Source organism: Wyeomyia smithii, chromosome 2 (genome assembly GCF_029784165.1).
Source record: "Wyeomyia smithii strain HCP4-BCI-WySm-NY-G18 chromosome 2, ASM2978416v1, whole genome shotgun sequence".
Lineage (NCBI taxonomy): Eukaryota > Metazoa > Arthropoda > Insecta > Diptera > Culicidae > Wyeomyia > Wyeomyia smithii.
The window spans coordinates 13,677,885-13,692,103 of NC_073695.1; the positions used below are offsets into that span (position 1 = coordinate 13,677,885).

General features: G+C 40.5%; 1 protein-coding gene across 13 annotated transcripts in view; it reads left to right on the top strand.

Moving 5' to 3' along the window:
* The window catches only part of LOC129725712 (trifunctional nucleotide phosphoesterase protein YfkN), an 82,957-nt gene extending 69,692 nt beyond the window's left edge, over positions 1–13,265 (top strand). For 12 of the 13 annotated variants that reach the window (XM_055681809.1, XM_055681816.1, XM_055681808.1 and 9 more), the window contains 4 exons: positions 10,317–11,641; positions 11,701–11,796; positions 11,857–11,933; positions 12,459–13,265. In XM_055681809.1, the coding sequence (XP_055537784.1) occupies positions 10,317–11,641; positions 11,701–11,796; positions 11,857–11,933; positions 12,459–12,510 (1,550 nt within the window). In that variant the 3' untranslated portion in view covers positions 12,511–13,265. Of the gene's footprint in view, positions 1–10,316; positions 11,642–11,700; positions 11,797–11,856 lie in introns of all 13 variants that reach the window. The other variant, XM_055681814.1, reaches the window with a different exon arrangement.
* Positions 13,266–14,219: the final 954 nt, after the last annotated feature.

Below are 14,219 nucleotides of genomic sequence, written 5' to 3' on the forward strand. Positions count from 1 at the left end.
CCTAAATAACCGATTACCACCTAGTATGTGTATTTCCGTAACCAGAATGATACCTAGAAGCCAAAAATTGACTCCACGTTCCATTTTGAAATCTAAGACTCCCGGCTTCTGAAAAACAGTCAACAATCACTGAATACCATCCAATATGGGTATTTTCGTAATCGATATGATGCACAGATACAAAAAATAAATATGTTAGATAGAACATATTAACATAAACATATTTATAAAAAGGTTGTCTATCACTTTAATAAGGTCTATATTTCGAAGAATGATTAAAGGGAGAAGAGAAGTTTCTGATCATTTAATTTATACTTATAAACAATCAGAACCGTTGTTAGGTACTGTTTGTTTTTAATATAGAGAAACAACTAGAAAAATCTCCTTAAAATAGTCTTTAAAGATCACATTCCCCCTTTGAATAAATAATTCAATTGCCAGGGATATGCAGTTATTTGAGCTATTTGATTCTGCTGTTTCAGCATTCGACTGAACCAGTTGTGATTTTCGTTTGGATGGTTTCGTTAATTTTCATTACAAATGTGTTCCCGAATATCTTCCAAAATCTTGTGAACCATGAGTGAGTGCATTTTCAATCATGGCGGCAAAAAACAACGATGTCGACGGTATGACTTTCATCTTTTAAAACTAAATTCGTGGGAATCAACATATTGTATGAATAAATTAGTAGTATGTAAAAATAATCACGATGAAGAAACCAACGAACTATCTAACGGATTAACTACATATGCCTCGAAATCTAAACCAAACGTAATTATTAAATAAGACGTAAAGCATCTAAGAATCAATGTATTACAAGTAACGATACTTTAGGACAAAATTCATAACGAGGTTGCTCTCATTTCGCTTCAACCAATCAATTCAAATGAGTTGCCTTTTGAGTTAGATCGTATGTAACATACGATTCATCACGCATTTGCAGACTATAAAAAACCGCAAGGATAATCTTTGAATGTATGTGAAATCAATTTAGGACGTTCATAATTATTCAAATAAAGAAAAAATAGGTGGGACGAGGTTGGCCGACCTTAGTCGATATATGGCATCAGTAACTAACAAAGGTTGCTAGAGAACAGTAGTTAAGCGTAGAGGGAAGAGTAAACGTCATTTACCATGGTGACAAAAGGAAGGTAATCTGTTCGTCACAGTTTTTAGAGATTGTTATAGCTATGATTCATTGGCAAAATTTCGTTTCAAATAGTTACATTCCCAAGTATGTCATGGAAGAGAATAAACATGAATGAGTCACCACTTCGAATTTTCAAAAGCGCAAGACTCGGAAATACTCATGGCGTTCCCTATGAAAATTCTATTTTATGTTTGCTTCACCACAGCAAACATAAAACAGCATTTTCACAGGAAACGCATTAACTATTTCCGAGTCTTGTGCTTTTGAAAATTTGAAGTGGTGACTCGAAGTCGGCCATTTTTGGATTCAATGAGGTTTCACCTTAAGGCTGTATTACACTTTTTGACCAAGCGTCAAATATTTGTCACTTTTTGACGGATAAAAATTTGGTCAAAGATAATTGTTTGTTACTCTGGTCTAGTCACATAATTGTTACATGTGACAAACACGGGCAAATAACAATCATGATGTCAAATAAATTTAACCATTATGTCAGAAGGTCAAATATTTGACCATTGTCCAAAGAGTGTAATACAGGCTTTAGATCCTAGCCATAAACCATCGCACGGGAACGACAAGCACCTGAGTTTGACAGATACTAGTAACTTTGTTTACCTTCGGGCGATGCAGTTTAGTTTTTAATTAAAGCAGATGATTTCAATTGTGACCAAAATGTCCCTTAATTGTTTAGCCTGAGGTGCCAGTACATTAAGAACAGTTACAAATTGAGCAAGATTTCCACTAAGCGATTCCTCCACCAGAAAAAAGCACAGAGTTCAAAACGTAAACAAAGTTACCACCTGTCACTGTCAGAAAAGTGAGGTTAAAGAGATTCGGTGAGATGGTCTATATAGCGACGATGTCTGGAATTTTAGATTATATTTATGTGGTCATGAAAATTCATTTAAAATAAGTAAATTAAACCTTTGGGGCGCACAGTGGTTCGAATTGTATGGCAAGGGCGGCCATAAATCATTTTGGCACAATATTTTTCTTGAAAACTTCTGAAATCTAACTTGGAAACATGGTGACTTGGTTGATATGGAAAAGGTTGGTTGGTAAAATTCAATGATAAAATGTGGCAGTTTTCAAAAATTTTGCCTTCTCAAAAAAAGCCCCTATGCAAAATTTAAGCTCAATCGGGTTTCGTAAGGTGAACCCTCAAAGCGATTCAAGTTCGACTTTTCTACCCTTGGAAAAACTTCAAACAAATTTGGTATTGTCTCAGAAACCTCCCGTATTTCAACAATAAATATCAAAATTTGAATATAGACATATGTTTGAGAATAAATTTGTAAATTTGAGCTGAATGTACCACAACCCTTCTAAGAAACTATGCAAAAAACATAATATTCAAACGAAAAAGTAACCATCTTTAGCCGCTTGTCATGGACTTGGACGCAAATATATGCAAATGGAACCTTTAACAAATCTTTCCTGAATCCTGAGTCTTTCGTTCGGTGGTAATTTGGTGATAGTATCTCGCGCGGAACACATTTAAAAGTTTACATGAATTTTAGTATGAGTGGTGCTCTTTGACTTTATTACTACGTTCCCTCCTACGACTAATTTTGATAACAGTTTAGTGTCAAACACCTTCACTTATCTCGTGCTAAAAAGTAAACTGTTCATAAAATAGGCCAACAAAAACAGCTTTTCTGCATTCTCAGGTTCATAACCGATCCATTAAATCGATAATAAGCAGAAAACAAAAAAAAATTTTCTCTATTCTTGGCCTATGGGCGAACCACTGTGGGGCGTTTTAACGTTGATAGTTCGAAGAAAAGTTGCTTTCCGTGTAGAAAATTGAGTACTGCTGTTGTTACTGAAACAGTGTGGGTAAAAATAACCTGGAATAAAAGTAGGAATGGAAACCTCGAATGCTACACGGGGTGGAACAAATGGAAACGCTCAACGGAGATATTTCTGAAAATTAGCTGTGTGAGCCTACACGTAAAAAGTCGTTACTTTTGTATTACGCCGGATCCGAAGTTCAAGACATCTTTTATGAAATCAAAAGACACAATGTATCAGGCTCGGCTGGAACAGTTATGTAGGGGCGATCAGCAGGGTGGCCACTCTACCGGGAAAAACGGAAAAGGCGGGAAAAAGCCGGGAATTTCAAATCACCGGGAAATTAGGTTTCATGCTGGGAAAATCATCCTCCTTCATGTCTGCCGTTTCATTTGTTCAACAGTTTCTGAGGAAATGTCAACATGAAAACCTGTTTTTTTTTTGCACGATGACCTAACTGGCATGATTCTGCCGGTTAGGGGAAAACTGGTTGTTGGTTTCAGCCAAAGTCGACAACGGCTTCGCAGCAAGATCTGCGTCAAACAACATCAGGCTTGGTCAGGTGGATAAACTTACTGCTTCGTGACATATTGTCAGATTTTTAAAGAAGTCAAAAAGTAACCAGCGTCGCGGGAGGCGTATTGAAACTTCTTGTTAATAGTGTTCGACATCACATCGGGTAGAATCCGGTCAAAAGTCAGATAGGACCGGAAACTTCGAGACTTGATTTTATTTCGAACCGGGCCGGAACGGAGCTACCCGGTTTGTACTTCTCGATTTTAATCATAAGCAGCACATTTATATTGCGGATCACTTTAATTGCATTTGCAAGTGACATATTTTAAAGAGAATATGTATCAAATGTTTTTAACAAACTGTGTTCGTCTGTCATGTTGCGGAAACTAGGTCATTATATGCTGAAATTTCGTTATTAATATAAATAATCAAGACTCTGTTATTTTCAACATTCTCAACAAGTATTTCGCAGAAAAAAAATAGTTTTTTTTATTCTGTGTTCGACCTTTGGATTTTGTTGGGGAAAGACGCCACCTTGAAGAGCTATTTGTTGAAGATTTCTCAGTTTTTTTTATATCAAAATCAAACAGTAGCTAATAACATTTTTTCAAATTGTTTATTCAGAGTGTCAGTTGAATTTATTATACGGATCATGATACGGATCAATATTTCTTATACATTCCTTCGACCCCAGCTCAAAAATTTTGTAAGCCTCAGAATCGAAGTTTTTCGAAAAAAAATTGTTTTGAAAGAACAGATCTCAACATTTCATGCAGGCTCTTCTTCCCAAACATTTTTCGAGAAGACAAAACCTCTATGCCCCAACCAGTCTTGGCAAACTCATCGTGTGTAACAAAGAGGCTCATATAATTTGGACAGAACACAGAAGCATGTTGAAAAAACGGATGAGTTGATTATTTTTTTCGCACGCTGGAAGCAAATGCACTCTGTGTAAAGAAAGCCAAACACGCAACATCAGAAAGCTTGTATTGAGAAGAGTAAGCGCATAAAGCTCTCGCAAAGAGACTTTCTCGATTGCAACTGATAAAATATAGATAGCGCACATTTATTGCTCATTGATTAGTGCACTATGATGAAAATTCTAGCTGGTTGAAAACTTTTCTGGCTGTTTCCTTAATAACCTGTTCTGTAGCGTCTACGTAGGGCTCTGCGCTGTGTTATGCTCACTGAGTTTTTTTATTATCACGGTGCAGGTCTATGATAAATTTAGCCCAGACACAGTTAATTTTCTCAACAGAACGCACCTGTGGTTCGCCTACTCATATGTGTAGTTATATTCCACACTCCTTACGCGTAAAGGTATCGCTCAATAAGGTTGTCCTTTTTATTTGCTCATCACAATGCCTACTAACAAACTGATGTGATGTAATTTATGTGTTGAAAAATGCACAAAGATGAGTAAGTGGATTGTATAACAATTCCTCGAAAACTATTCCCCAGAAAATAAAACGCCGAAGCTTTTTCCCCAGAAAACAAAACCCCAGAATGTACCAATCACCAGAAAACTGCTACACAAAAAGTACTAGTCCCCAGAAATTAATTATCCGGAATGAACCAATGCCCAGACAACTATTTCCCAGAAAATACCGTTTTCCAGAAAACTGTTAGCCTAAAACGAAGAAATATGCATTCTTACTTTTTTAACATGGAAAAGCTGTTAAAACTGAGTTTTTGTATATCTGAAATGTGAAACATATGTGCTTAATCATAGAAAACTGAAAATCGAGCTGAAAGGCTGAAAATTTTTGCGTTAACGATTCTATCATTTGGATTAACTTATTGTCAACCAATACATTTGTTCTTTCATAGAGTAAATAAGTAAGCGCTTCACACCAGGCCCTAGTCATAATATCAGAGAACTTTCAGTAATCGTTTTTGGCTGAAGTAACATCACAAGTCGACCACATAAACCCAGTAGCGAATTGATTTCTGAGGCTCCTTGACCAAAAATCTAAAATACCCCTTCTTATCTTAATGCTTAATTCACATGGGACGCAGCCCCCCTGCAGAAATTACCTCTGTACAGGTTCGTTCGTTTTCCTGGGTTGATGCAACATCCACTAGTATATATTAAACGAGCGAAGGGAATCCGGTTAAAATTCCGGAGCTTTCCGGAGTATACGTTTGCATTGACGTGCACACCGGAAACTGTAGCGCCTTTGTAATCATGGCAACATGAATCCTTTCCTTCGAGAAGCCAACAAGAGGTATCAGACGAGTTTTATTTTCTGTTTAACAGTCACACTAACCATGGAAGTCTTTCATAGAGAGATATGGTTGGACAGGCTGGTAGAGCATGATATTAAATTACTGTGTCGATATTCTCTTCTTGAACCTTGAAAATCGAAGACTGGGGCACGCAATCAACAGCTTGTACCGAGTCCGCAACTGGTTTCCGAGGTTTAGAGTCTCTAGATAGATCAATGTAGGTAGGGGAAGTCGGCATATTAGATCCGTAACTTCGGGATAAGGATTGGCTCTGAAGACTGGGATGACTTGGGCTACGAGGCTGCCGGGTCGCGGGTCTGCGCGTGCTCTCAGTTCGCGCGGGTGTCGCGTCGTGGACCTGCCGCCGCTTCTGCCTCAACGCACTCCGGGGCGTCCGGCCGTGTGGTGGCGTGGGCCGCCCGTTCGTCCGCTCGGCTGCAGTCATCGCTAAACAATCAATTCAGAACTGGCACGGCTGAGGAAATCCATCCAATGGAAGGGCACTTACCCCACGGTTCCCCTCGATAAATCCGGAACAAATGTCCCCTGCTGTCCCAAAAACTATGATAAATTTGTGATCTTTTGAAAAAGGTTCGATCAAATTCGGCTTAGATCTTGCGGAATGGCAGAACAGTATAGAATGTTAACAGTATAATAACTGAATACTAATGTTTTTTTTTCTGGTTACGGTGATGCTGGAGAATAGTTTTCTGGACTTAAGTGCGTTCTGGGGAACGGTTTTCTGGTAACTAGTACTCTCAGGGTTTTAGAATTCTAGTAACTAGTATATTCTGGATTTGGTATTCTGGAGAATGGTTCATTCTGGGGAATATCCTTCGACACTTTATTTTCTGGGGAATGGTTTTCTAGGAAAAGTCGGACAACCGAGTAAGTGGACAAGACTGGCCCCAACTCTTAAATTTATCCCATGCATTTCATTGGCATCCTGATACAGAAGCACTGCAAGCTCGAGAGTAGGTTGACAGAGAAGAAGGTAAGAAAGCGCGAGAAGGCGAAGGTTGTTAACGATTTTAAGATAAAGAGGGCGAAAAATGTGCAACAGATCTATGAAGGTAAGGGACCCCTTAAAACACCGGGAAATTTTATTAAATATCATCGGGAAAACCGGGAAAAAACCGGGAAATCGAAAATTGATATTGAGTGGCCACCCTGTGATCAGGTTTCTGGAAGCCTATTTTGCTTCGATGGCTAGTATTCCTTATGACCTTGTCGGCGACAGACCGATCTAGTGCCGGACTGACTGTAGATCCAGTACCGAATTCTGAATACGTTTCCATGTTATCCGTTCCAAGGCTGCTATCCTCTAGTCGCCTCTAATACCAATTAAGTGGGCATCCTCGCCGCCAGTTTTTCCCAAAAATAGTTTTTGTTGGTCGCTCCTTCGGCATTCTAGCTACATGCCCAGCCCACTGGAGTCTGCCGTGTTTTAACTGCCTGACTATTTCCGCAAAATTTTATGCCTGGTACACTTCATGGTTGATTCTCCCAGACGGTCTCGAGGTACGGTGCTGGCCCAACAAGCTAGTTCTCGTAGGTTCGAGGCTCAGCTCGGGAGAGACTGTTAGTGTCAGTAGGATCATAGCACTAGCCCCGCAATTGTCCTGTACACTAAACAGTTGGCTGCGAAGTCTGTGTATAACAAACAGAAGGTCAAGTTCCGAATCAGAATGTAGCACCAAGGCTTTGCTTTTTTACACTTCATGGTTCATGCTTACCAGCCAACTCCAGGACGAAGTGTTCCTTGCTGTTCGAAGAAGTCGTCTCCATTTAATTCGGTCCAGTCGTCTGCGGAGGCCCCGCAGGTCGGTTTCCACTTGATCGAGCCACCTTGTTCGCTGCGAGTCCCGTCGTTTCGTTCCAGTCGAGTCGTTATCAAGAACCATTTTCACCGAGTTGTCCGGCATCTTAACGACATGTCCATCCCATAGTCTCCCTATTTTTGCCTAGCAGCTAATGCAACTCGTGGTTCACTCGCCTCCGCCATGATCCATCTTCCATCTGCATTCCACCACAGTTGGTACGCAGCACCTTCCGTTTGAAACCCAGTTGCGTTGGTCCTCCACGAGCATGGTCAAGCTTTCGTGGCCGTAGAAAACTACTGGTCTGATCAGTGTTTTGTAGATGGTCAACTTCGTGCGGCGGCGGATTTTATTCGAGCCGAGCGTCCTCCGGAGTCCAAATTAGGCACGATTTCCTGCCATAAGGCGTCGACAAATTTCTCTGCTGGTGTCGTTGTCAGTATTCATCAGTGAGCCCACGTACACGAACTCGTCTACCACCTCGATTTCATCACCGCTATCATGAATTCGTTGTGGAAGGTTGATACTGTCTTCTCTGAAACCTCTTCCTCTCAGGTATTCAGTCTTCAAAGCGTTTTTGGCCAGTCCAATTCGTCCGGCTTCAGCCTTCAATCTGATGTACGTCACCGTCATCTTCTCGAGGGTTCGCGCTACACTATCAATGTCATCGGCGAAGCTAAAGAGCTGAACAGACCTCCTAAATATTATGCCACTCGTGTCGATACCAGCCCTACGTACCACACCTTCCAAAGCGATGTTGAATAGCAAGCACGATTACCATCAACTTACCGTAGCCCTCTTCGAGATTCGAAGGGACTCGAGAGTGTCCCCAGAACACGAACTACGCGCATCACCCGATCTATCGTCGACTTGACCAACTGTGTCAGATTATCCGGGAAACCGTAATCGTAAACTTCATGGTTCATGCGGCTGTGTCGAACACCCTTTTTCCAGTTCGCCTCCATGAATTGACCGCAGGTGTCCATGCTTTTTGGCCATAAAGGGCCACCGAGAGGATCAGTGTTTTATAGAGTGCTTATTTTGTATGATTTCACAGGCTGCGAGACCTCAGCTGGTTACGCAATCCGTAGAAGGTCATATTTGCGGCCGCTATCCGCCTCTTTATCTCACGGCTATCGTACCCAGGTACTCGTCGACTACTTAAGGGGCCGTTCTTAAACCACGTGTTCATATTCTGATCACTTTTTACAACCCCCGTACCCCCCCCCCCCCCCGTGGTCTTTTTGTGGTCTTTTGGCCGAAATGATTCTCTATCTATCACCACCGCAGCACCAACCAGTGTTGCGATTAGAGTGCGGAAATAAAACCTTCTTCACACTCTAGCCGGAGCACGAGCAGCATGCTATGTTTCTCAAATCTTATTCACACATTTTTGTGCAGCTCCTGAAAGCTCACAGCACCAGCCGGAGTGTGACTAGAAAAAGCAGCACTGGGCTATTCTTTTATATTCAACACTCGCGCACCATTATAAGCGAGCACCAGGAGTGAGTCGATTGCTATGATTAAATTTAGGTGCGAAGGTTATTTGAACCACATGTTTTATACATTGTATGTTACCACACGATAGATGGCGCCAAATGCCTGTATAGCTTTCAATGAAATAGAGCCCACGATTTGTTTTGAATACTAAAGATTTATTTGACACGAAACAATATAAGTATAAGTATGCATTATGTCGAGTAGTACAGTAGTTTTTTCAATTCTTCAAAACGAAGGCCTTTTTATATACAGATTCAAAACTCTGATTTTTGATTTGTTGTTGGTAACACTGCGTTGTAAACAGTTACATTTCCAAGTATGTCGTGGAGGAGAATAAACATGAACTGAACAAGCAACCTAGGTGTTTTCTTTCGATACAAAAGAGATGCAGGTCTCTGGCAACAACGATTGTAAACACTTTCTTTCATAACCGACCGTAAGAATGTAGTCGGTGCTGTTATCGTTCTATGCAAAGCAGGAACTACTAAATTGATGTACATTGGAGATGTTAATTTAATCCCAAATTCTTACGGTTGCTCTTTATGCAACTTCACTAGCTCAGATCCATCACAGAAGAGCAGCTATGAAATATGCAGTCGTTCAAGCTCAAGTCGTTCAAGAACTAAATAAGAAGTAGGTCAGACAGAAATAAGATTTCTGTAAAATATTTCTTTATAATACTGTGTGGCCCTAAAGCTCAAACTGGAAACAATTAAAGATTATAGCATGGCTTTCCAACCCTCCCTGTGAAATTTGGTGCCCTTAGCCATCAACATTTTTACAGAGACTTGAATCAGTTTACTCGTATACATAACATTGAAGCGACGAACGTAACGAGCAACAACTATGCGACACTTTGACATAAGTTGACGCATTTTGACAATGGCTAGAGGGACCAAGTCCCAGATGGTCTCGAGGTACGATGCTGGACCAACAAGACAGTCGTCGTAGGTTCGAGTCTCGGCTCGGGAGAGACTGTTAGTGTCAGAAGGATCGAAGCGCTAGCCCCGCAATTGTCCTGTACACTAAACAGTAGGCTGCGAAGTCTGTGTATAAATAAACAGAAGGTCAAGTTCCGAATCGGAATGTAGCACCAAGGCTTTGCTTTCTTAGAGGGACCAAGTTTCACAGGAAAGGTTCAAAAGCTATAATCTTCCTATGGCAACTATTTTGATCTTTCCAGTGTAATGTGTGTAAATGAACAAACCAAAGCATAGCTATTCAAAAAAAGCAGCAAACTAGTTAGATAAACCAATTTTTTTCATTATTTTTTTTCTCATACACAATTATTTATTATTTTTTTCTAGATCACGGCTTAGACGTGCTGGCCGAATGGGTCGAGAAGACAAACTTCCCCTGGTTGATGTCGAACGTGGTAGACGACGAAACTGGCAGACCACTGGGGGGTGGCAAGATTACGCACATCCTGCACCACAACGATGTCAAGGTGGGCCTGATCGGGCTCGTAGAGAAAGAATGGCTGGACACACTGCCAACGATTGATCCCAACGAGGTGACCTATATCGACTTTATCAAGGCTGGCAATCAGTTGGCCGATGAGCTGCACAATCAGGGATGTGATATAATCATTGCGCTGACTCACATGAGGACACCGAACGATATTGAACTGGCCAAGCATTGCGGGCACATTGATTTGATACTGGGAGGACACGATCATGTGTTTGAGATACTGAATATTGAAGGAACGCACGTGGTTAAGTCGGGAACTGATTTTCGACAGTTCTCTCGGATCGGAATTGACACTGATCGGGATGAGCAGGGTAAAATTAGTATTTCGGTGGAGAAGATCGATGTAAACTCGACAAAATACAACGAAGATCCTGACTTGAAGGAAGAACTTAAGAAGTATTCGGAAACTATCGAGTCCAAAATGGATGAAGTGCTGGGAACGTTTTCGGTGGAACTGGATGGACGATTCGCGTCGATCCGCACCTCGGAAACCAATCTAGGTAATTGGATCTGTGATATTGCACTGGCAGCGACAGGAGCGGACGCGGTTATGATCAACTCAGGAACATTCCGATCTGATCAAATTCATCAGGCGGGTCCTTTCACGATGCGTGACCTGGTGAATATTATTCCAATGCAGGACCCGTTAATTGTGCTGGAAGTGACTGGGAAAGTTTTACATGAAGCGTTGGAAAACTCGGTATCGACTTACCCCAAATTGGAAGGTCGTTTCCCACAAATCGCGGGAATGTCGTTTGCATTTGATGCAACGCAACCTCCGGGGAAACGCGTGGAACCGCAGTTGATTCGGATCGGCGATGAGTGGCTCAACCTAGATCAGACGTACACCTTGTGTGTGAAAAGTTACATTCATGGTGGCTGTGATGGCTACACGATGTTCAAGGGATGCAAAGTTTTGATGGATGACGATGCTGCTCCCGAATTGGGTTTGGCGATTCAGAACCACTTTAAAGCTATTGATGTTCGAATGGGCAAAACGCACCACACTAAACACCGGCAGTCGCTGGTAACCCTATCCCGCCGACACAGTATGATTCAGGTGCTGGAAAATTTAGAGCTTGACGGACCGACTCCGATTAGACGAAAATCAACGGTTATGCAGCCACGGCATGCCAGTATGGAACACGTTAATCGGGGAAAGGTGAGTGATTGGTTCGAATCACTGACTAATTGTGAGAATGGAACGATTTGTTTTTTTAGTTACTAAGACGAGCCTCATTGGATGATTTGGAGCAGAGCAGCTGTCAGCTAGCTCCCACGATCCAGCATCGAATAGTCGTTGTACAGAATCAAGAGGTGAGTGTAAATGTTTTTTGATTTTGTTTTCAATCGCAAAAAATCTGTCCGTTATTCCAGCACATGCACGAAATGATCCTGCGACGAGAAACCATGGAGAAGAACTCAGTCATCAAAGAAACTGACGAATTGACGCCGTAAGTTGTTCGAGTGCATTTAGAGATAACCTCAGCGCCAAATCGGAACTATTAATTGCTATTTCTTAGTTTGCGACACTCTAAAGATGGAATCACTCTGATTCATGATTGACTAAACGGCTTATAGATCTGGCTTTTTGACGCCTTTCGAAATGTTAATTTATTTCTCTATAACTTCACTGTTGTATATTGATTTTATTTAAAAAAAAGTAATAATTTTTCACAAGCTCAAATGCTATAAGCAAGATTTAGGACATCTGTGCACGCCTCATCATCTCGGATCGGTAGATCCGAGCACTCGCCAATCGGAGACAGATAGTCTGTCATTACTAACAGTAAGCTTATCAAATGTACAGTATGAATTTAGTGATACACAAAGACAACTTTTAGCCATTTATATATCTAAACAACGCGTGTGTGCAAGCAGAACAAAAGCAAAAGTCCGCCCTTTAGTTCGTAATTCAACACAAACAGATATTAACTTAAAGTTAACAGAACATTTTATTGAATTCTTCCCTCCGACAGCGTTATTGGCATGAACGAATTCTACAACTACCATGGAAGGCTTAAGGTGTAAATCGACGTTTTGTTCCCCCCTTCATCCCTTGGTTGTTACGTGTGTAGTGAGATTTTAGTCATTTAATTAAACGAAAATGACATTCGTCGTCCATTTCAATTAGCTGGTATAATTACTGTCGTGACTCTCGTGTTATGTAAGACAAACTCTACAGAAATTTAGTTAGAATTTTATCGAATTTAATGGCAGTTTAATGTCAACGGTTCGCTACTACAGCAGTGCGCCATAGTTTGTTATTGTTATGTTTAACTTGACTATATTTTAACAATCGTTGCAAATTGCCCGTTATCGCCCCACCATAACTACAGCGAATAAATGATATAAGACCCCGTAATCGTGCTTGGTAATTTCACCTAAACCTTACGATACTTTCTTAGTTTTATTATCCATAAGTTTGAGTTTCCATTTTTTTGACTTAAGGTGCGAGTGGTATTTCTGAGCATCGGTGAATTTATCTATGTTGAAGTTTCACTGTTCCAGCAAAGGGCTGGAAGAGTAATTTTTAGAATCATCAGCTGATATGTGTATTAAAAATATATAATGCACTAGAATTTCATCGTCATTGTTAGTTGAAAATATTGAGTGTATAGAGGATTAGATTGCTAGAAAAATCAAAACTGACAGGAAGCAGTTCTGCCATGATCCCATAGTTTATTGAAACTAAAGTAGACTAGTGAAGAAAGTTTTCTAGTGTCTTGATAAATGCATGGTGAACCAAGGAGCGAGTACGAGACATAATAAATTTTATTTTAAAAGCTGATTTGAATATCGATGGCGAAACAATCCGAAATCATATATCTTCCAAGTTATACGTTAAGTTCTCGTCTGCTTTATGACTTAAAGTCTTCATAACTAAAGTCAGATTTAAATGACGGTGAAATAGATGGTTATACCACAGACTAACAGACGTAACTCTGGAACATAACTACATCGCCACAAAAAAGATCATTCCAATTAGCCCTGACACAAGTAAAAGAGATTTTTGAGGCCCTTCGTACCTTCGCGAGTTTTCATATGCAATTGTCAACTTATGTGTGAAAAACAAAAGCAAAAATATTTCCTTCCTTCACTTCCGCAAGTAAAAACCAAACCAATATCAACAGAGTCGTCAGGGTCAATTTACCAATCAAATAACAGTCGTCGCGCGACAACACCGTCTGGGGCGCTGTCATGCAATCTCATACGGTTCTGTGCGCTCTGGCACAAGGTTTCTGGTTTCTGTGGCACAAGACGCAGCAAAAGCACGAGAGGAGATGGTGCTAGTGTTGTTCAAATAAACTACTGTTATCATCGGAACGATGATTCTATCGGAAAATTGTTCAACGTGGTATGTCTGTTAGTTTGTGGTAAAACCGTATATCAATATTGTAAAAAATACTTCACATTCCACAATCCATATTATGACCTTGTCGTTATCAACACATCATAAGATTATTTAGTCCCTAGATAAGTAATCTAGACAATTTAACGTAGAACTTATCAAGACTTTGTAACTTCTGGATTTGAACATTAAAACTAGGAAAATGATTATAGACTCAATTTTTAGCCAAAGCTGATAAATGCAGGAGACTGTTTCTCATGCGATATTTGCCTGACATGTATCTTCTCAACACCGGTAGCAATACATCTGGTAAGAAATTTCATACAGCACCTAGTAGACTGATTATAAATTGTATATGAAATCTAAACATATAAAAATGCAGATCTGT